At 42.9% G+C, this 23,459-nt stretch overlaps 1 protein-coding gene across 1 annotated transcript; it reads right to left on the bottom strand.

Annotated features, from left to right (window-relative positions):
* Positions 1-73: 73 nt before the first annotated feature.
* On the bottom strand, positions 74-18,436 carry LOC120729296 (saxitoxin and tetrodotoxin-binding protein 2-like). Its single transcript, XM_040024837.1, has 6 exons — positions 18,209-18,436; positions 17,614-17,759; positions 17,435-17,520; positions 16,619-16,759; positions 15,876-15,995; positions 74-417 (listed from the first exon to the last, which is right to left on the bottom strand). The coding sequence occupies exons 1-6, from the start codon at positions 18,323-18,325 to the stop codon at positions 377-379; spliced, it is 651 nt and encodes a 216-aa protein (XP_039880771.1). The 5' UTR covers positions 18,326-18,436; the 3' UTR covers positions 74-376.
* Between the last annotated feature and the right edge of the window lie 5,023 nt (positions 18,437-23,459).

Genomic DNA, 23,459 nt, shown 5'->3' with positions numbered 1-23,459 from the left:
CTGCTTTCTTTTCACACCTTTTACTCATCCATTTCATTCATTTCCTATCTCCTTTTCTGCCTTTTCTTTTTTCCTCCTTTCCTTTCTTGTAATTTTAACGTGATAAATCTGAATCCTGACTCTGACTTTGCCCTAAAAAGATCAGGCTTAAATATTTTAAGACAAAAAATATCCCAATACACACACACACACACACACACACACACACACACACACACACACACACACACACACACACACACACTACTTCAACAGTATCCTCTGAAATCAAACACAACTGAAAGTTTGTGGTTACGGTTCAGTATTTACTCTTCAGAGTGAAATAAAGTCATCAGATCAAATTCAAGATTCTGAACTAAAACTCGTCTCGTCGTCTTCAGGCGTCTCTCTCTTCTTCCTTCTTTTCGAGACAAAAATCTGCAGAAACACAGACAAGACTTGAGTCAGCAATTTGACCTGTCACACAGCTTTAGGGAGGCTTCAGCACCCCTAAAATAGGCCTAACGACACCACTGGCTTTACTCCACCTTCTTCCACGCAGGCCTGGACCAACAGCTGTCCCCACCAGGCATGTGCAGATGTGGGGGCAGAAGGGGCTTGAGCACCTGCCCCTTCCCTGATGGGTGCCCCAAGTGCCCTTTTTTTGAGGCAAATTTTTAGAATTTTTTTAAATTATTATTATTTTTTTCATGTGTGTGTGTGTATGTGGAGTCCTGCCTGTACCCCTTAATAACAATGTTCCCTCTAAGCTGCACATGTGCGCAATTGCGCACTGCTGGCACGGTCTCTGCGCACAGAAAATCTGCGTTGTGCACAAAAATAATCTAACCTGAATTGAAATTAAAATTAAAATTTCAACAATTCTGTTTTGTAGTGTTAGTCAGTAAGTCACTGGCTGCTCCTGTATGTATTTAGAACGATGCCACCTTATCCCATAGTCCAGCCAATGATGCGATTCACATTCGTATATACGCAGCTAATCAACGTCGTTGATGACAGCGTCCTTATGTGCCGACACCGGTGTTTTATCTAGCAAAGCAGCGTGGCTGATGTGGAGTGAAGCCATGTTAATGACAACGTGGACAACCACTGGAGATGTAAGCAGGACAGACGGAACAACTGACGGACAAAGTGTGGACTTTATACCAGTTTTTAAATTGTGTTGATCGGCCACGTAAAACCAGAGTTATGATAAAAATATCTGCAATGTTTGGTTTTCTTCCTGAATACTGTCGTTGTTTATTTACTGCGGGAAGAAACGGTAAAAACGGCATTTTATAACGCTCGAAAGCACTCTCCACCTGTGAGCAAAAACAAAACCAACCCCCCACCCTTTCCTATTGGTCGAAAAAAAGTACCATGTAACACCACCTGGGTCTGGGTGCAGTTCCCCCCTCCAGGGGCAAGGGTACCTAGACCCGGTTCGTAGAGTACGCTTGGGGAGTGTGATCGTGTGTACAGCGTCTCTTTATGTCTGTCTCCACGTTGGTTGAGTGTGGAGTAAGTGCATATGAGAGCATGAGGGTGGGAATGGATGTTTGTGTCTGTGTGTGCCTGTATGTCTGTGTCTATATGTCAGGTTGGGTATCAGACGCCACCTCTCTGGGGACATCTCAGGCCCTCCAAGGTTTGGAGGCCTATCTCCACCCACCACCACTTCCCCTGCCAGTGGCGGACTCCCTCAGGTGTCGGTGCGTTGGTGGTTCTTTGTGTCTGGGGGTGGGCGTCCGGGTACACACCGGCTCACTCCTTGGCGGCCGCTTATCGGGGCCTGGAGCCTGGGGCTCGCTCGGGCCACTTCGGAGGTGGGGTGCCCCCGGCCTCTCGGCCTGGGGCTCGGTCACTCAGGCACGGCTGGCTGCCGGCGGAGCTCACGGGCGCGTCACTGCAACTCCCCCTGGCTTCTGCTCCGCGACTGCTGAGTGAGCCCTCATCTGGGACTCTCCTCAGCTCTTACTGGGACAGTGGCGCGGCTGCCCCTCTGTTGGTCTTCCTTGGTCTCTTGTGTTCTGGGGGCCTCTGGATGTCTGGAGTTTTGATCTCCTCCATACCTGCTTCATGCCCTGGAGGACGGGGCTGTGGCTCCCCACACTCCCTAGCAGATCGTTACATGGAGAAACCTTTGGAATGCAAGCATGCTGATCCACACAGGTATGCACACAGGTGTACACACGGGTATTCACAGACGCGGACTACAGCTTGCTTGGCTGCTGCCTCAAAGCACATTGTGCGCTGTCTATCTTGCGTGCTGCACAATATCGTTTATTATTTAGTATCTACTGATATCTACTGCTAGCTAGTTTATTGTGATGGTGCCATTTTTTTTATTATGTTGCTCTTTGTTGTTTGTTTTCTCTTCTGGTTTTTTATCTCCATACAGGTGATCCAGGTGTGTTGTTTTTTTTTTTTTTCTTTCTTCCCCCCCTTTCTCACCGTCTCTTCTCCCCTTTGGTTTTCTTTCTCTCCCTCTCTTTCTTTCATTCTTTCTCCCTGTCCTATCCCCCAGTCATGTCTGTCCCGTCTGTAGCAACTGAAAATAAAATAAATTCATAATTATAATAAAGGTCAATCAAATGGACCAATATGGCAAGGCCATGATGATCCACTTGGTAAAATAAATCCGCTTGGCATCTATCTTGGCCTTAAGACAACAATTCTGATGGCTAAAGATCCAAACGGGACACAAAAAAAAAAAAGAAAAGAAAAAAGTACCATGTTGACCAATCAAAAAATGATATGGCAACGTGGCATCTAGCTGTTAAGACACGGGGGGAAGTTTTAGGAGTGACGGCGGTGTTTTGAGATGTGAGAGATTTGCGACGTTTAGCGCAAATCCTGTGTAGTTAGTGTGTAGTTAGTGTGTAGTTAGGGTGTAGTGTAGTCAATAGTTTTGTTGTGTGTGTCAGAACAATGAGGCGACTGCTGAGTGTTACAGGTGTTACAGCAGTGATACATCTGCTGCTGTCAGGCCTGCAGGTATCAGGCTGTTGTTCTCCTTTATCTCATAGTGGACAGAAATTATTTTTTGGAGCGGCACAAATAATTTGTGTGGCATCAGATTTGATGCAGAACAGCTGATTGTTCTGTAAATAGTTTGAAATGTTTATTTAAAAACGCCTTGGCTGCATTAAAAAAAAAAAGCTGCAAAAAACTGAGTTACTTTTTTGAAGAAGTAACTATATAATTAATTGCCCAACATTGGTCATTATATACTATATTTTGCAGACAGAGAGTTACAGACTCTCTCCCAGACCACAGACTCATAATACAAGTCAGAGCTTTATGAAAAAAAGAAAAAGAAAGAAAGTTGTGTTTTTAAAATTGGAGTTCAAGTTATTTTTACTTCCAATAGTGTTAACATACTACACAGATCATGAACAAGATTTTTTACATTTTCATTGTAAGTGGGCTAAAGCAGTTAATTAAAAGTAGTCTAACATAAATGTAAATGCTGTAATTTGATTATTTTAATAAACCATGTAACTTGGATGGATTAGATGCTGGCGTGACCACAGTGCACACATCTGCTGTCGCTCACAGCGGTCCAAGGGACGCTCAGGGAGTTTGTGTGTTCGCTCAGACACATGAAAAATTAGAGGGAACATTGGTCAATAATAACATTTAGCTATTAATCACAGTTTTGCTAGATTAAAGGATCTGGCTTGCATCAGTCACATGACTACCATTACCCAATGATCGCCCTTGACAGCAGAGCGCACTGGTTACGAACCAGAAACGAGCTCGCAAAGTGCACGCGCATTTTTTCCGCCTGAGCGGTGTGAAGCTGTAGGAGAAACAGACAAAGTAACTGGGAGATGCAGACTGATGCATCAAAAACCAGTAAGTAACTGTACTGCGTACACTGTAGTCTATAGCACACAGCAGTATTAGCTTATTATGGACACGTTGGTAAGTTGTCTTGTGGCAACTGACAATTTGAAACTAATGAGCGTGCTGTGTGTGCAACAGCGTGACAAACAATACCTGTCCTGTTATTAACTGCACAAGTAGTGCTGGTCACAGCTGCTAGCTGGGTAAGGCTGTCAGGGGTCTGTAGCTCTGTCACCGTTTTAGGGAACATGTTTAGTTTTAAAGTAAGTTACAGGTCTTTTCCTGCCTTTGTGGAGGACTTATATTTGACTGAACACTATCTAATATGCATATCCATATAATTATGAATGATTATAATTATGATATTAGGAAAAATCAGTGTTTAAAAATACATTGAGAAACAGATTATATTATATTTATATTTCAAATAGGACAAAATGTTAATTTTACAGCAGCAACATTATTGTATCTCTACAGTTAAAACATTTAATAAAGTTTCTGCCTGCACAGAGAGGATAGTCAAACAAACTGAATCATCATAAATACATTATTTTATATTTATTACTTTATGTTTTATTCTTACTTTATTATTATTATAGCACTAGGAATAAATAATAAGGGAAGGATTCTGGATCAGCACCATGATGCAAAGTTGTGGCCATAGTATATACAGTATTCTGGAGATAATTTAAAATGTCACTGTATGTGTGTGTGTGTGTGTGTGTTTTATATGTATAGATTTTTTAAAATTATTACTCATGAAATATCATTGTCCAGATATGCACAGTAAGGACATGAGGAGGAAACAGTGACATAAGTGTAACAGAGTTAGAAAACAGCTTAATGAAGTTCCTCAAAATTGATGTGCTTTGTGAATAGTTGGAGCCACCTGGTGAACAAATACCAAACTGCAACGGTTAAGGTTCCAAATTGCTGCACAGCGCATGCCTCAGCAAACGAAAATACTCCCAAGCTGGTGGTAGGTGCTTGTGAGCGATACTGTTGTCAATTTTGTATGTGTATTAGTGAAAACATTCTCATACTGGTAACTGTCAACATCTGTTTTGATTGTAAGCAGTACTAGCACATACCCTCAAAGTTACAAGCATTTTGATGCATTGGTACTAACTTTCTTCCCGAGTAGAATTTTTAGTTAACATGCTAAGCTAATACTCGTTAGTTAGTTGGGTGCTTTTTGACTTGCACTTAGTTCTAATGTTTCTCTATGAGATTGTAATTGTTCTAATCCTTGCTAACAGCACTGAATGTTGCAGTTGCTATTCACGCTGTTGATGACAACTGTGTGCTGTTTTCTTTGTATTAGGTAGGCTCTGTTAAGTACAAGTTTTAGTTGATACTGTTGTATAAAAAGCTGTTTTTATATGTTATTGTTGTTGTTGGTTAGGGAAAAGGGAGATATAATGGCTCTCATCTCTCAGTTACCATAAGGAGAAAAATAAATAAACTAGAATAAGTTGCATTTCCTGCGAAAATCCAGTGTGAAAGCCATGTAGTACAATCTGCTGAAAACAGCTGAAAAAGCAGAACTTTCTGCTGAAAAGAGGTGAAAAACCTGAAAATTCTGCTGAAAAGGGTTGAAGAAACTGAAATTTGTGTTGAAAAGACATGAAAAAGTTGCCATGGCCGAGATTCAAACCCAGACCTCCCAGTCTCAAAACAGCTGCTCATCTCACTGAGCTAAAACACAGCTCACCCCGGCGAGCAACATCAGTGAGCACACTCGTAATGTGGTCCTATTCATCGAAATGGGCCAAAAAATGGCATAAAAAGCTTCCTCCAACCAAGATGGCGGCGCGTGAACAACGCGAGGCTCAGTGTCTCTCCAGAATCTGCTATTTAGCGGTTTTTTATCTACTTTTAACCGGATTATTCGTCCAGAATTGCTGTGCGTTGCTGACCTACAGCAGACAAGAGCTTCTGGACATCTGGACTCACAACTCCAACAGTTTTATCGCCGATCTCCGACTCATCCCAGAGATCTCCAGAACACCGGAGGCTGCCCACTCTCCCCGGCCGGGCGGAAGTGCACGCAGACGGCGCCGAGATCGTAAACAAAGGCGAGGTAGGCGCGGAGGGCTACGGGCTAAGCTAAAGCTAACACCACACCGGCTGCCTTTACCCAGTATTTTTCTCGCCAATGTCCGTTCTCTGGCAAACAAAATGGATGAGATACGGCTCTCCATCACTAACAACAGACGGATTATGGACTCAAATGTCATGTTTTTCACCGAAACATGGCTGAACAACAGCTGCCCGGACAATGCTATCGAGTTAGCAGGACGCCACACACACCGAGCCGACAGGCTAGCAGATGACTCCGGCAAGACCAGAGGTGGAGGTTTGTGCATTTATATTAACAATGCTTGGTGCATGAACTCCACTACTACTGAGAGTCACTGCTCACCTAATGCGGAGTTTTTAATGGTCAAATGCAGACCTTATTATCTCCCCAGAGAACTCACCTCTATCATACTCACTGCCGTGTATATACCCCCCGACGCTAATGCTAGGTTGGCCATGAAAGAACTTTCTGCAGCCATTAACAAACACCAGAATCAACACCCCGAGGCTGCTTTTATTGTTGCTGGCGACTTCAACCACACCAACTTAAAGACAGTCCTCCCCAGATTCCACCAACATGTCTCCTGCCACACCAGAGGAGACAAGACTTTAGACCATGTATATTCCAACCTGGCTGGAGCCTACAAAGCCACACCCCTCCCCCACATTGGACAATCGGACCATCTCTCCCTGTTCCTCACACCTCGGTATTCACCACTCATCCAACGTGTGAAACCTGCTGTGAGGACAATTAAAGTGTGGCCAGAGGGGACAGACGCAGTGCTCCAGGACAGATTTAAAAACACAGACTGGAATATGTTCACCCACACAGACCTGGACCAGTACGCCTCATCTGTACTAGATTACATCTCCAAAACCACAGACAGTGTCACCACCCAGAAATGGATCACCATGTACCCCAACCAGAAGCCTTGGATGAACCGGGATGTTCGTCTCCTCCTGAAGGCCCGCAACACCGCCTTTAGGTCAGGAGATGCACACGCCTACAGTACAGCCAGGGCTAATCTAAAGAAGGGCATCAAAAAAGCCAAACACCATTACAAAAAGAAGGTAGAAGAACACTTCTCCAACTCCAACCCCCGACGCATGTGGCAAGGACTCCAGACCATCACAGACTACAGGACCACCAAACCCTCCCCCGCATCCTCTGATGTCTCCTTCCTCAACGAGCTCAACAACTTTTATGCTCGTTTTGAGCGAGGGAACCCCACAACCACAACCAAAGCAGACATGACGCCAGACCACCAACCTCTGACTCTCTCCCCCACCGATGTAGGAGCGGTGCTGAGCAGGATCAATGTCCACAAGGCTGCAGGCCCTGATGGCATCCCCGGGCGTGTTCTCAGAGCGTATTCTGGGGAGCTTGCAGGAGTGCTCACAGACATATTCAATCTGTCCTTGGCCCACGCTGTGGTACCGGCCTGCTTCAAATCCACCTCCATCGTCCCGATACCCAAAAACTCCAACCCATCTTGCCTCAATGATTACCGCCCAGTAGCACTCACCCCCATCATCACTAAGTGCTTAGAGCGACTGGTCCTAGCACACTTCAAATCCTGTCTCCCCCCCACCCTGGACCTCCACCAATTCGCATACCGCCAGAACAGGAGCACAGAGGATGCAGTCTCCATCGCAATGCACTCTGTCCTCTCACACCTGGACAACAACAACACCTACGCCAGAATGCTGTTTATAGACTTCAGTTCAGCATTCAATACAATCCACCCCTCACAACTCATCAGGAAACTGACAGACCTGGGCATCAGTTCCCTCATCTGCAAATGGTTACTGGACTTCCTGACCAACCGCCCCCAACATGTCCGGCTGGATAACCGCTGCTCATCTACCATCACAATGAACACCGGTGTACCACAAGGCTGTGTGATGAGCCCTTTCCTCTACTCCCTCTTCACCCACGACTGCAGACCTGCTGATGGTTCCAACACCATCATTAAGTTTGCAGATGACACCACGGTGATTGGCCTCATCAGTGACAACGATGAGGCCGCCTACAGGGAGGAGGTGGATCGTCTGGCTGAGTGGTGCGACAGAAACAACCTGCTGCTTAACACCGAGAAGACCAAGGAGCTCATCGTGGACTACAGGAGGAATGCTGACCCACATCCACCCATCCACATTAAGGGGACGGCTGTGGAGCGTGTGAGCGGCTTCAAGTTCCTGGGAGTCCACATCTCCGAGGATCTCACCTGGACGACCAACTGCTCCAAGCTGGTCAAGAAGGCTCACCAGCGCCTCTTCTTCTTGAGGACTCTGAGGAAGAACCACCTGTCCTCAGACATCCTGGTGAACTTCTATCGCTGCACCATCGAGAGCATCCTGACCAACTGTATAACAGTCTGGTACGGGAACTGCTCTGCCTCGGACCGGAAGGCGTTGCAGAGGGTTGTGAAAACTGCCCAGCGCATCGCCGGAGCACCACTTCCTGCCATAAAAGACATCTACAGGAAGCGGTGTCTGAAAAGGGCTGGGAAAATCATCAAAGACCCCAGTCACCCATCACATGGACTCTTCACCCTCCTGCCCTCTGGGAGGCGCTACAGGAGCCTCCGGACTAAGACCACCAGGTACCGGAACAGCTTCTTCCCCACAGCTGTCAGACTCCTGAACTCTGCCTCCTGACATCTGACCCACGTTAAACTCATGGACTGAACATACACACACCCACAATGGACAACTGTACCCTCAAACACACAATAATAACATGGACTGAACCACCACTCACAACCACTAGCACTTTATATAGCCTCTGTAGAAACTATTGGGCAGGGATAGCTCAGTAGGTAGAGTAGCGGCCCCATGATCGGAAGGTCGGGGGTTCGATTCCCCTGAACAGCTACCCTGAGGTACCCCTGAGCAAGGTACCGTCCCTACACACTGCTCCCCGGGCGCCCAATGGCTGCCCACTGCTTCACTGAGTGAATGGGTTAAATGCAGAGAGGGATTTTCCCCACGGGGACCAATAAAGTACACTTTCTTTCTTCTTCTTCTTCTATCTACACCCTCACTTATCTTAACTGCACTACTGTATAGCTCTGTGTAAATAATCATTCTGTACATTCGATAATCTTTAATCCTACAACTGTTTACAACTTGCATAGTTCCCATTTCTGTATAGCTGTATATCTCAGATTCTGTAAAGTTATTTATTTCATATTCTGTATAGTTTTTCATATTTATATCCTGTTCATATCCTGTACATAGCTTGTACTCACTACAGCCTGTACATACTTATAGTTATAGAATATTCACAACATACTTCATACCGTGTACATTATAACATACCATAATAGACCCATTTCTGTAATATACTCACATATCTATATTATTGCTAATATATATTGTAATATATCTATATCACTAAAGCACTTCTGGATGGATGCAAACTGCATTTCGTTGCCCTGTACCTGTGCATGTGCAATGACAATAAAGTTGAATTCTATTCTATTCTATTCTATTCTATTAATAATTCAAAAAGTACAAAAGTTATCAGAACCCAAAGATATAGCAGGAATTAGCAGAAGGAGCAGAACAGTTTAAAGTTTTAATGGTGGAAATTGGATGAAAACTGAGGGAGTAGTTAACCACCAAAGAAACGGAGCAACTAGAACTAGAAAAAGTTGCATTTCCTGCGAAAATGTAGTGTGAATTCCGTGTAGTGGAATCTGCTGAAAACAGCTGAAGAAGCAGAACTATCTGCTGAAAAGAGGTAAAGAAGCTCAAATTTGTGCTGAAAAGAGGTGAAGAAGCTGAACTTTGTGCTTAAAACGGGTGTAGGATCTCTTTATTGTGTGAATGTAGTAAGGCATTCACATAATAAAGAGAAACAGGAACACAAGGTAGAAGAAAGAATAAAGAGAAACGGGATCTCAATATTGCCACTACATGATAACAGATTTGGTTTCAGCTAGAACTTTTAAAGAAAGACTTTGATGATGTTGTATTGTAGAAATATATATTAGTCTTTTGTTAAATGTTATGTTTTGAGAAAAAAAAGGAAAATAATAGAATAAAAAAGAAGCCCAGCGTAAAGGCAAGTCCAGCGTCTCAGTGCCGTCCTTTCTACATGGGCATATCACACCAAATGCACCATAGACTCTCAGAACAGCAACAGCTACATAAGGAGCTGTGTGAGGCTGTGGATCCCTCAGCAGCTGGATTACAAAGAGCACAGGTAACAATAACACCTGTACCAGTTGTTGCATTGCAGAGATATTCAAGTATAAAAACAATAATAAACACAATGTTTTGATTCTATAACGGTTTCTATTATTACTTTATTATGGATTGGGTGCAGGAGTTTTTGAGTGTGGATAATTAAAGAACAGATTAATACAACAGCAAATTGTGCCTTGTTCTCAGATGGACAGCAAGTGGAGAGTAATAGATGAGATGATGAGATGAAGGAAGAGAGGCAAAGAGTGAGTCACAGGCAGAGTCTAGTTTTTTCTCACAGTTTGTTGCCTTATAGTTCCAAGCACTGTCACCAATCTTTGAATTGTATTATTATCTCATAACACTTGATCAGCTCCCATCTCTCCTGTGGACTCTTTAACGCCTACAGTCTCAGATCAGTGGAGCCCTGCCCTCCAGCACTATCATCAGCAGGAGCAACATTGTACCCATTAGGTAAAACATGGCCTACGTTTGCTTTGTCCCCACCTGATGACAGTGATATAGTATGATAAGATTCCATATTAGATTCTAGATGGAATGTGTGTTGTTGTTATTCGGCCTGGTTCTATGTGCCCCTTTTTTAACTTTGAGCACCCTCTCCTTTAAACATCTCTACACAGCCCTGGTCTCTACAGATGAGGGACCAAACCACATCATCTGACAGGATGGTGTTTCTGAAGTTTTTGTTTCGATTTTATTTGATTCGTATTTGTTAGAACAATAAAGAAGCTCAGTCTAATGAAATTGATTCATTGCAACACTACTGAGTCATTGATTTTTGCTTTTATGATTTTCATAGGAAGGCTTCTGCTCTGATTCTGTGTTTTTGGGTCATGGCTTTATTGTTAGTCTCAATGCTGACAGTCAACTCTCTCTAAACCAGACTCTCAACTTCAGGTTCTTAAACACACTCAGATAAAAATGTGCATTACACATGTCATGTTACTGTTCAAAACAAAACGATCCCTGCCAGTGCCACTTCCTTCACTCAGAGATCTCATCAGATTTTGATAATAAAATGGTGAGCTATGAAGTAAAATCACAGTGAAGTTCATGTAGCACAGACATGAATGTTTAATGTTGATTAATGAGAGACTCAGCAGCAGATCAGAATCAAGCAGAACAACATTTAGACATTTTCTGCATCAGCACACGAAGACATGTGTCACGGCGGGGTGCGCCGATGTATGTGGAAACAGGACCCAAAAGCAGATGACGACGAGGAGTAGTAAGGTTTTAACAGAAAGGTGAGGCTTTATTAGATGACGGCAGAAGTAAACCAGGAAACCAAAGTAAACTGACAAGACACTAAGAAACAAAATACTAAAACGGTACTGAGACCAACACCTAAACTATGACTGTGGTGGAAAATAACAAGTAAAGACCATGACTAAGACTAATAATACATAACAGACGAAAACCGTAACTAAGACTGAGGTCAAATAAACAGGCAAAGACTATAACTAACGTGGAAATAACAGACGAAAACTAGAACTATGACTGAGGTGAGGTAAACAGACGACCCGACAATGGCATGCAGAAAACAAAGGGCTTAAATACATACATGAGGTGATCAGGGGAAGTGGAGACACATGGGGGAACAGCTGACTGACATAAACCTAATGGCAGGACCAGGAGAGGAAAGCTAAATACAATGAACAAAGAACACATGACACTGTCAGAATAAAACAGGAAACACTAAAACTAGACATGACAACACAAACTTAACAAACCTAATGCGTGATGAATAATACAAGAACCCAAAACATAGAAAACCAGAGGAACAATAAACAATAACTGCCCAAACTAAAGACAGATAGGAAATGACACAAAACTAATCACATAACAAAATGAGACAAATACAAACATGAACTCAGAGCGCTGGGTCAGAGACCCAGCCTGTGACAACATGCATATTCAGTCTGAGCTGCTAGAGCTTTACAGCTGGGCTTCATTCACTGCTTTCAGGAATAAGTTGTACATAGAAAATCTATCACACTGAAAATTATTCTGAGGAAATGGTTCAGCTGATTTTCAACCATTTTTGCAAATTTCATCAGAGCACCTGTAAAAATAACTATTTTAGTATTACTAATTAGGGGTACGCCATATCATATCATTCACGATTCATGATGATTCATGATGGCCGGGTCGCGGGTGCAGCAGCCTAAGCAGAGAAGCCCAGGCCTTCCTCTCCCCAGCCACCTCCTCCAGCTTGTCCGGGGGAACACCCAGGCGTTCTCAGTCCAGCTGAGAGATATAAACTCTCCAGGTTGTCCTGGGTCTGCCCTGGGGCCTCCTCCCAGTGGGATATGCCCGGAACACCTCACCCAGGAGGCATTCTGGTCAGATGCCCAAACCACCTCAACTGGCTCCTTTCGATGTGAAGGAGCAGCAGCTCTTCTCTGAGCCCCTCCCGGATGGCTGAACTTCTCACCCTATCTCTAAGGTGAGAGGCCAGCCACCCTTCGGAGGAAGCTCATTTCCACCGCTTGTATTTGTGATCTCATTCTTTCGGTCACTACCCACAGCTTGTGACCATAGGTGAGGGTATTGAGGGTTGTATGGGATCTAATGGCCCGTAGCAATGGGCCAGACACCCCATACTCCCGCAGCACCTACCACAGGACACCCAGAGGGACACGGTCGAATGCCTTCTCCAAGTACACAAAACACATGTAGACTGGTTGGGCAAACTCCCATGCACACTTTATCCATGAGAGGGTAAAGAGCTGATCCTGTGTTCCACGACCAGGACGAAAACCGCTTTGTTCCTCCTGTATCCGAGGTTCGACTAACGGACAGACTCTCCTTTCCAGCACCCTGGCATAGACTTTCCCAGGGAGGCTGAGGAGAGTGATTCCCCTGCAGTTGGAACACACCCTCTGTCCCCCCTTCTTAAAAATGGGGACCACCACATCATCGCGGCAAAGTAGATGTATGCCATACTTCGCCGAAACAGACCAGGCTGGCCTAGAACTCTTTACAAGAGAAAAGGACCCAAAAGGACCCATTTTTCACAATAAAGTTATTGCACTCAAAGCTACCGTGTATTTTTCTGTATTTTGTCATATCGTGAAATTTAGTGCTATTGTGAGAATACACTGATAATATTTAATCACTCATCATAATATTGTGATATTATGTGTGGGCAATATCATCCATCCTAGTTTCATTACTATTTTCTGCAATTGTCTTCAAATGTTATATTTTCCTAACTCGTCTATTAATGACAGTACAGGGTAGGGTGAAAACAGGTCCATTGTTGTTGATATCATGATGTTACAATTAGAGATGGACCGATCCAATATTACGTATCGGTATCGGTCCGATACTGACCCAAATTACTGGATCGGATATTGGCGAGAAATAAAAAATGTAATCCGATCCATTAAATATCAAAAAAGCACCTCACAAAACTTGCTACACGGCGTAACTCAGCTCATAACCGTAGCACCTCGCAGCAGTATGCATCACGTGATAGAGCGGCTGTGTGTATTTGTAGCCTCACCAGCATTTCATCTCCGAAGAAGTTATCCCAGAGAGAAGTAAAGCAAGTGTGTAAGTTCATCTCCGAATGTCTGTAAAGCATTCCAGCGTTAAGCTTAACAACAGATATATGAAGCGACTGCCTCTCTCTCTCCTGATGCTACTTCAATCGTGAAACTGCTTAATGATCAGCTGATCGGCTTTTCTGTCGCGACTCCGTCTCTCTTCTTTGTTTTTGGCCCACTTCTCACCAGAAAGAGGAAACCAGCGGCTGAACAACAGCAGCACGTTTAAACTTGATAACCTGTTGTTAGAATTTATTTAATATTACTTTCTACACCAGGATCTTTTTCTACAGCTGACGGCTGGTAACTGTGCAGGGGCGGATCTAGCAAAGTTTAGCCAGGGGGGCCGATAGGGCATGAACAGGGAAAAGGGGGCACAAAGACATACTTTTCTTTCTTATTCTCATTTAAAATTTCTAGCTTTTAATAAATAATTATCTGACTCTTACACCCAAAGTTTTAATCTGATGTAAAATATATAGAAGTCCATTACTGTATATAGTAACTGTTAAGTCTAATATACCCTAGTAAGCTATAGTACTTTTTCCTTTGGGAAAGTACCATCTGTGAATTCTGCAATTCTGTTGAAGAAAGATGTTGAATCTATTTAATTATTCTTGAAAAATAATTTATTTCTGTGCATTTTTCCCTCTGCATCAAATTAAAGTTGATTATGTCGATTAAGCATCATGAGGTGGAGGGTGGGGGGTGGTTCCCTTTTTTTTTTTGCTGGGAGTTTGCAACCCTATTAGTTAGGTTGCTTAATATTTCTGCTAAGTACTCTTTAAAATACCAGAATAAGGAGGATGGAGTAGGTTTAAGTTTATTAGATTGATCAGTGTTGCTGAACTATGAAATATTTTGGGCGCAGTGTATTTTTTACATACAGGTATAACAGAATAGCTTTAGTGTTGTTATTTATTTAAACTTGAGTATAAACGTATACAAAATGCAGCAAGATATTAAAAAAACGTTTTATTGATTAAAAAACACACTATATCGGATTCATATCGGTATCGGCAGATATCCAAATTTATGATATCGGTATTGGTATCGGACATAAAAAAGTGGTATCGTCCCATCTCTAGTTACAATGTACTCACACAGAGGCAGTTCATCAACAGTACTTTCATTGCTGCAGCAGAAAGAAGATGAAGAGGTCATTTTATGTGACAAATTGGTGTCTTCTCTGCGCCTTCGGCAGGGAAACGGGTCCTGGCTGTCGTCTTCTGTGCAAACCACAGTTTGGCCATAATGAACACCATGTTCGAACACAAGAGTGTCCATAAGTGCACATGGCACCAGGACGCTCTGGGCCGCAGGTCAATGATCGATCTTGTAATTGTATCACCAGACTCGAGTGTCTAGTCATATTCTGGATATGTAAAGAGAGGGGCTGAGCTGTCAACAGATCACCACCTGGTGGCGAGTTGAATCAGGTGGGGGGGAAGGACGCTGGACAGAGATGGTGCGCCTAAACATATAGTGAGGGTGTGCTGGGAACATCTAGCAGAGGCCCCGGTCTCCGAGATCTTCATCGTACACCTCTGGCAGAGCTTCAGCAGCATTCTGAGGGAGACTGCGGACATTGAGTCCGAATGGACCATGTTTCGCACCTCCATTGCTGAAGCTGCTGCACTGAGCTGCGGCTGAAAGGTGATTGGTGGCTGTCGTGGTGGTAACCCCCAAACCAAATGTTGCCTGTTCTGACAGGGTCCTGCTGTTGTTGCCGCCTTTCCTGCTTTGTTCTGTGTTTACTCCCCATCTCTCTCTTTTTCCTTTGACCGTTTCTCTTTGTGTGTGTGTGTGTGTGTGTGTGTGTGTGTTTGTGTGTGTGAGAGAACTCTTGTTCTCGCCAGCTACACCTGCCAACAATCACCTGCTGCTGATGAGCCCATTATCTGTGCCCTATTTAACAGGGTGGCTGAACCTTATTTGATGCTGGATTGTTGTGTAGCATCAGTCAGTGAACCCTGGCTCGTACAACTCTGAAAAGTAAGAAGTTAATCATTTTGTTTTGTCTTCTGTTCAGGAAACTTTTGGAGTGGTGTTTATGTGTCTGTGCTGGTAACTCAAACCCCGTGCAAGGCAGTTTCAAAGAAACTGCAGAAAATGGCATTATTCACACTAACACCACTAACCCTTTCAACAGGTAGTGTAAATGCTAGCTAATTTCCAGATTTTCTCTCTCACCTGCCTTGCCGTCATATATGAAGGTTGTCTCAACATTGAACTTGAGGCACTCTGCCAGCTTCCTGTGGATGCTCTCACCCGCCTTCAGCTCATCAGTGTCCGTATGCTTCCCTTCTTTTCCTGAAAGGCAGAGAAAAACAATTCAAAGCACTGAAAAAAAAACAAAAAACAAACTTGGGGTCCACCATCCACGGAGAGGTGAAGAAGAGAGTGCAGTCAGGGTGGGCTGGGTGGAGTCGAGTGTCAGGAGTGACTTGTGACAGAAAGATAGCAACAAGAGCAAAGGGGAAGGTTTGTTATTCACGGTGCTCTTGCATTTGGAGTTAGTTAGTTTTGTGGTCTAGTTCCTTTTCATGGCTTTTTCAGAAACATTCAAGGCTTTTCACAATACTGTAGCTTCATGAGAACGCTCTGTGGGGAACCTGCTAAATTCAGTGTGTTGAGTTCTGCTTTGTGTTTTCCATTTCAGAAGATTGTCACCTTGGTCGATATGATCCTGTTGAACTCTCAGCTTTAAAGTTTCTGAAACTTTCGTTATTATTAGGATTTGCTCATTTAAAAAAAGTCAAATTCTTTCAGATGTTCCTTTTTTCAGTGAGAATTTCTTTCAGGGCACTGTCTGTGTTTCACTTGGTATGATGTGATGCTGAGTGCACAGTGGACACTTCTGCCTCCTGTTTGCATGAGTTTTCTGTTCAGTTTCTCACTGATGACTCTGTAAAGTTAGGGTGTTTCATTCTTACTGTAGATGAGCAACAGCCTTCCTGGAATTCCCTGAAAGACGCCGCTGTAGACAACGGTCAGACAGTCTTCACAGCCCTGGTAAACATCTGCTCGGCCGTGATCATTGTATGGAGACACCAACCCGCCAAACTCCATAACTCCTAATGGGAACACATTAAAAAAAATCATTAACATCTCACCACAATAATGACTAACAGTTGAGACCTCGTTGGAAGATTTTGTTTTCCTCTTTAAGTAGTTCCCCATGACTGATGCTACAAACAGACAGACAGGCGTCCCCCTAAAAAAAAGTTCTGTAGTTTAGTTTGGAGATCAGAAATTCCAATTTCTGCCTTTTTTTAAAGTACAAATTTTGTAATATACAAAAAGGAATTTTAAAAGAAAATTTTCCTGTGGTTGAGGTTTTACCAATATGTCAACATTCTGATCTCTAAAAACCTAACTGACAACTTTAATTGCCTAACACTTGATAAATAAAAAGTGGAAGTTTAAAAAAAAAAAATCCTTTTCACAAGGTTCTGGTCTAACTCTCTTGGCCACTGGTATGTTAGCTACCTTGTGGCCATACTGAGAACATTGCTGTGCTCTGTGGTGTTATCTCAGTAGGTCAGACATCATGGTAGCAGTGTTAGTGTTTGTTTTTTCTTTTTATTGCTGTGAATCATCAGAACAAACCTCTCACTTCCAACCAAAATCAAACAACATTAGGAAAGTTGTTTTTATACTTTGAAAAATCTTTTAATGACATTTCTCTGGCTGCTTTCACATCCAAATGACTTAATAAAAGGTCTAGTCTGGGCCTGTTTTGGACTTACCAGGGCTGTCCAGAACCATGCTGTGGTTCGAAGTCTCGGGATCAGGAATGGACATGTTGACTTGAAACACAAGACATTTTCCAGAGCTGTAAACAAAATAAATAAATTAAAAAAAAAAAACTTTTGCAGAAAGTAAGCAGGTACTGAACTGCTGTCTGTCCTCAGTTTGACAAACTTACACTATGTTTCTCTCAATGAACAGAAAGGTTTCATTGTTGAATGCCTCCTTCATCTCCATCAGGGAGCTGTTGGCATGCTTCACCAACCTCAGACCTGCTGGATAATCTGAGAACGCTTCCACCAGAACCCATCGTGACTCAAACACCTGTGAGGAGGAACTAGGGTAAACCCACAAGCATTTGTTTTCTGGATTTATTACAGTTTCCTAATATTACTTGAAATGTAGGTAAAGTAGAACCGTGTGGTAGCATCTGCCCTTAAACTGCATAGGAGATACAAATAATACTGCAAATACTTTTTAATGTAATGAATACCTTGAAGACATTTTAAGGAAAGGAAAAACATTTAACCTTCTTACGATGTAATTGCCTTGACTGTATGCTTTTTTCCAGAATGCATTGAATGTTCATAGTACTTAAAACTCAATTTTTAAATTAGCCTTAGTTGAGATTTTTGTTTATAGAACAAATAACGACCTCTTCTGTTAATAAAGAGACCGAAAAATTACCAAATATATGTTTGTAGCCTCCTTTCACTGTAAAGAGGTCTCAGTCAACAAGTAGTGACTTGGCAGATGTTTCTGTGAGTTCCCACCTTGTGCAGTACCTCCTGTCGCAACTTCAGTGGGAGGTCACATTCCTTTGCGGCAGCTTCAGCACTGCCGCTCTGCAGAACCAGAGCCAGCAGAAAAACTCTGAACAAAAGCTGCATCCTGGATCAGGAGGGCCTGCTGTGTTTGTGAGATCTGGAGGGAAGAAGCTCTGAGGTAAACTCGGAGAGAGGCGTCTCATGAAGACTGCAGACTCAGCACAGCCGGTCCAAAGAGTCTGTTTGCTTTTTTATAGAAGATAAACTGAACCCTGAACAGCAGGATGCAGCAAACCACACACTGCTGTAAATATTATGTTCAGCACTTACACATGTATTGATTTGGGTTTTTTTTTTTTTTTACTGATAGTACTGCTGTAAATATTACTATTATTACTTCATATTTTTACAAGCTCATTTATTTTATTTAGCAGCATGTTTCCCACTTAGCTACATCACACCTACTCTGTCAGTGTTTGAACTGACCAGTTCAATTCAGTTTTATTTATACAAATCACAACAACAGCTCCTCAAGGTGCTAGAAGAGTGTCAATGGAAAACTGTACTGAGTAGTCAGTATAAGCTTTTAGTGATATAAGTTTATTGATGATAGAATACTGCATGATGACCTTTTCCTTGTTTAGAACTGATTGTTCTTTTCATAACTCAGAACTGATTGTTCTTTATGAAACGTGTTCTGATATTTGTATCTGAATCTTTCCACAGCGATAGTAAGAAGTTGAACAAGCAGTTCTGACCTTGCGCACACACACACACACACACACACACACACACACACACACACACACACACACACACACACACACACACACACACACACAATCACATATGCACATGCTCATGTCACTGAACGAATGTATTAATTCCTGTTGTCAGCATAACTTTTAAGTGACATATCAGTATGTAACATCTTGTTGTACATTTTCTGTCACATCATCATTAATCACACAAAGTCTTCACATTCCAACAGGTCAGCGTCATCATCATCATTTGTCACGGCTATGTATGCAGCTACAGTGGAAACGATTATACGGTTAATCATGATTTTTAGACATGGCAGGATACATGTTACAAAAACACAAAATAAAAGTAAAAATACTCCAACTCCGATGAGCAGTCTTTTTAGCACCTGTAGCCAGGGGTCTGTGTAAAGCCAAGAAAACCAGTCACTTGTATTACTCACATAGTCCTGATTTTGGGCCTGCTGGATCTGTCTCAAGGCGTTCAGGGCGTCAGTCATGTTTGTTTAGTGTACATTGTCTGGTATGTAAGTGCAGCAGGTGTTGTTGAAGAGGACACAAAGTCCCCCTTTCTCTGCTAGTATCATGTCCAAAGCTACTCGATGTTGCATCACTGTGATCCGTAATGCATTGATTTCCTTATTCTGCTGTTCGTTGATCTTGCACGAAGCGTTCAAGAAGAGTCCAAAGCGGTAGTCCAGAGTTTCGATCCTCAGCATGTTTTTCCCGGTTCCCACCCAGGGGAACAATGTGTGGAGTACTTTCTGTCCAGTAGTCCACAGTTTGAATTCCTTGGGTACGTTGCTTCCCCCATATCGGGTCATGTGGTTGAAGTTTAGGGAACGTTGATCTTCTTTTCCAGCGTGCTGTAGAAGTGGTGTTTACTGCGGTCATCCTGTCCAGGTCACTAGTCGGAGCCCAAACGCCATGACACTTGAACCCAGTTGGTGTCTTGGCAGTCACTGTATCTGTCTGTGCTGCGAAGGATCCTCGTATATCTGATAAGATAAGATAAGACTTTATTAATCCCTCGGGTGGGTTCCTCTGGGAAATTCGGTTTCCAAAAGCACAGCACTGACAGAAGTTACAGAGTTACAGAATATTATATATTAGGGGTGCAACGATATTCGTATCGATATTGAACCGTTCGATACAGTGCTTTCGGTTCGGTACGCATATGTATCGAACAATACAAAATTTGTAATTTATTTTATCAACTTTCCTTCTGACGATGCTGTCTATGTTGAGCGCTCAGTGAATCTGCGTTCGACTACTCCGCCTAGGCTGCACTGTCGAGCGCAGATCCACTGAGCGCTCAACACAGATAGCATCATCAGAAGGAAGAGGGCAGGGCAAGCTAGCGAGACAGAAGTTAAGCTCTCCTTGCAACATGGCAAATTGAACCTCACCCACCCTCATTCAGATCTGGCGCTTGGAATTATTTTGGTTTTCATGTGACGTATGACCCTGAAGGTAAGCGCGTCATGGACTAAAGTAAAACAGTATGTTGGATGTGCCACGTGTTGCGAGATCGATCAACTTTAGACCAGACAACAAACGACGGAGACTCCGGAAAAGTGCAATCAAACGATGAGTTTTATTATCACAGGAGAACAACCAACCGTCAGCATACGGAATGGGTTGCTCTGACAAAAATACAATGGGTTCTGGTTTTATAGGATAAAATATCACACCTACGTCAATACAGTTCAAAAATACATGGTGACAGACGGGCAAAAGTTCAACCCGTGCAGACAAGGGTACATCACGTACATATAACCTTACACCGACATATAACTTCTCCTTTCTACATTACTTGCCTTTTAAGGTAATAACTTCAGGTCTTAGCTTTTCTGAGAGCTAATAATTGGACCCTCCTCATTAATCACTAAGTAGAGTACTTTGCAGCCAGTCTCAAACTGAAGCAGAAGACGCTTAGGCCTTCGCTCAGACCTGCTACTAGATTAATATGTGTATCGTAAGCGTGCATGCAATTAACCTGCTATGTTCTCATCTCCCCTCAGCATGTATCATCTGGACACTCTCACCAGTGAAGCTTAAAACCTTCTAGAATGGAACATCAACTCTAACTAGGGCTGCCACAAACGATTATTTTGATAGTCGACTAGTCACCGATTATTTATGCGATTAGTCAACTAATCAGATCATCATCCACTGGACGTAAAACTACAGCTTATTGCACCAGCAGCATCTGCTCTTATATAACTATCATTAGCTTACAGCTTTAAGCTTTTAAGGTGCTAACTAAAAATAAAGACAAGATGATAGTTTATTCAATTTTAATGAAATTTGCAGATTGTTTCGGTAAAGTTTAATAAACTCCTTGCTATCTAAAATATAACAGGACACCGGAGTATATTCTCCAGCATCTCACACTTCTGATAATCAGCTGTCTGCTTGATGTTTATTCAGCTGTGTAAAAACTATAACTTTAATCTCAGCCAAACCGATTTACTCAGGAACAAATAAAATACTAAAAAAAAAAAAAAAAAGCCAAACAACAACATTTTTAATTTATCTAAGTGACTCATATATATTTAACCTGAGTCACGAAAGACGGCGGTGGGTTTGAAAACAATTTGCCGGGAGTCCGGTGTTCTCACGGCGCTAGTGACCTAGCCCCCGGCTAGCTATCGAGCTAGTGGGTAACAGACGTCTCCGAAAACGTCGGAGCGCTTTTGAAAATATGTGGTGTCCTGATAAACTGAGCCGATATTTGAGGTTTACACAGCTACATTCTCGCCTGAAAATATGTTAAATGTTTATTTTGTGACCCAGAAAGAATAATAAGAGTAATATTAAAACTAACTAGCTACCGCCATTGTTGGAAACTAAGCTGGGCCGCGCTATGAATTCTGGGACACAGGTGCTTCTTCTTCTTCTTCTTCGGGGTTTAACGGCAGCTGGCATCCTTGTACATGCAGTGCTGCCATCTTCTGTTTCAGTCCGTTATTACACTCTTAAATCCTACTACGGTACTTATTCCTGCGTCTTTTGCGATCTTACAAAGCTTCAAACGACACGTCGACTATTAAATCAGTCGTCGACGATTTTGATAGTCGACGTAATCGTGACTAGTCGACAAATCGTGGCAGCCCTAACTCTAACCAAGCACATTTATGCATTGTGTATAAAATGAACTCAACCTATAAAAATAGAAAGGTCAATGTGATGACAGACATATTCAATGCAATATAAACCCTGTAGGAAATATTACTGATAAATGATACTGTGAAACATGTTATTAATACATTCTTCATAAGGCAAATTATATGGTAGCAATAAAAGAATCTCTGAATCCCAACATTCCCTCTTTTGACATTCCAACAGGAATGTCACCATACTTCATGTTGTATCACTCCCTGCCCCACTCTATGGGTTCCAGGTTCATCTGGTAGATGCCCTCAACCCAGCCAGGGTTCGCAACCCTCGCCACTATCTTTACCAACAATCCTCTGACACAAGGAATGATACAACACCCAGCGATGACCAATATTCCCAAAAATACAGCCAATGAGCACATCACTGATATAGCCACACCTTTCCATTGTCCAAACACGGATGCCATCCAGGATGCCAGCGGGTTTTCAATACCTGAGTGCTCATGCATGGTTTTAGACAAATTTTCAGGCCCTCCAGAGCTCGGGTTACTGAGCCATCTGGGGCAGTATTGTTGTTCCATGGCGTCCCTGGTAAGGCTAGAGAGTCTCAGCAAGTTGTAATAAACGTAGTTAATGCGGTCATCGTTCTTATTAGGCGTTATCCAAAGGAATATACTTTCAAACCCTGAAGCTACTGGGTCTGCCAGCTTATACTCGTTTGTAACTCCCCTGGGCACTCCTATGGAGTCTATCCTAGTCGGAGAGTTTAACCGGGGGTCATATGCATGTATACCCTGGGTCCCTCTTTTTGCCAAAATGTGTCTCTTATGTCTGGCTGCTAAGGTACATGTGTTGTGTTGCTGAATAGTCTTTACCTGATTTCCAATCAGTATGAGTGGAGCTCCCAGTGGCACCATCGCACATGTCCCTACGCTTCCCCTTGGGACACGAACCAAAAGGGTGCTTTGCCCACAATAATAATACAACCCACTTCTTGCCCATATTCCAATTAATGTGCTCGGGTCACTCACATTATTCGTGGTTCTTCCCGTGGGTGTGACGGCACACCAAGTAGGGTCGATTTCTCCCACGTGGTACTTTACATTATCTGTAGAAAACCTGAAACATGTATAGTTACCTTGTTTTGGCATAAATGAATTGGCATTCTCCGCTTGCCCTATCGTGTTTGGTGCCGAGATTATTAGTTTATCAGTTAGATTTGTCATTGAGTTTTTAAGTGTGACTCAGGCTTTGGGGTAAACTAAGTGTACCCTAATTACCCCAAACGAATCTGTTCCTGACATGTCCACCCTGATTACCAGATAGAATACGCCTCCCGGGCTCTCGGCTTTAGGCAGTATGTTCCATGGACCT

Source organism: Simochromis diagramma, unplaced genomic scaffold (assembly GCF_900408965.1).
Source record: "Simochromis diagramma unplaced genomic scaffold, fSimDia1.1 OVJJ01000297.1, whole genome shotgun sequence".
In the NCBI taxonomy this organism is placed as follows: domain Eukaryota; kingdom Metazoa; phylum Chordata; class Actinopteri; order Cichliformes; family Cichlidae; genus Simochromis; species Simochromis diagramma.
Note: the sequence above shows the minus strand (reverse complement) of the source record. Positions and strands in the feature narration are given on the sequence as shown.

Bases quoted from the DNA above. Each gene is read 5' to 3' on its own strand.
- LOC120729296 (XM_040024837.1), bottom strand. From the start codon at position 18,325: ATGCAGCTTTTGTTCAGAGTTTTTCTGCTGGCTCTGGTTCTGCAGAGC. The intron at 17,521-17,613 runs GTAAGTTTGTCA...TTTTGTTTACAG, and splicing joins TTCATTGAGAGAAACATAGT to CTCTGGAAAATGTCTTGTGT. The intron at 16,760-17,434 runs GTAAGTCCAAAA...TGTTCCCATTAG, and splicing joins CATGGTTCTGGACAGCCCTG to GAGTTATGGAGTTTGGCGGG.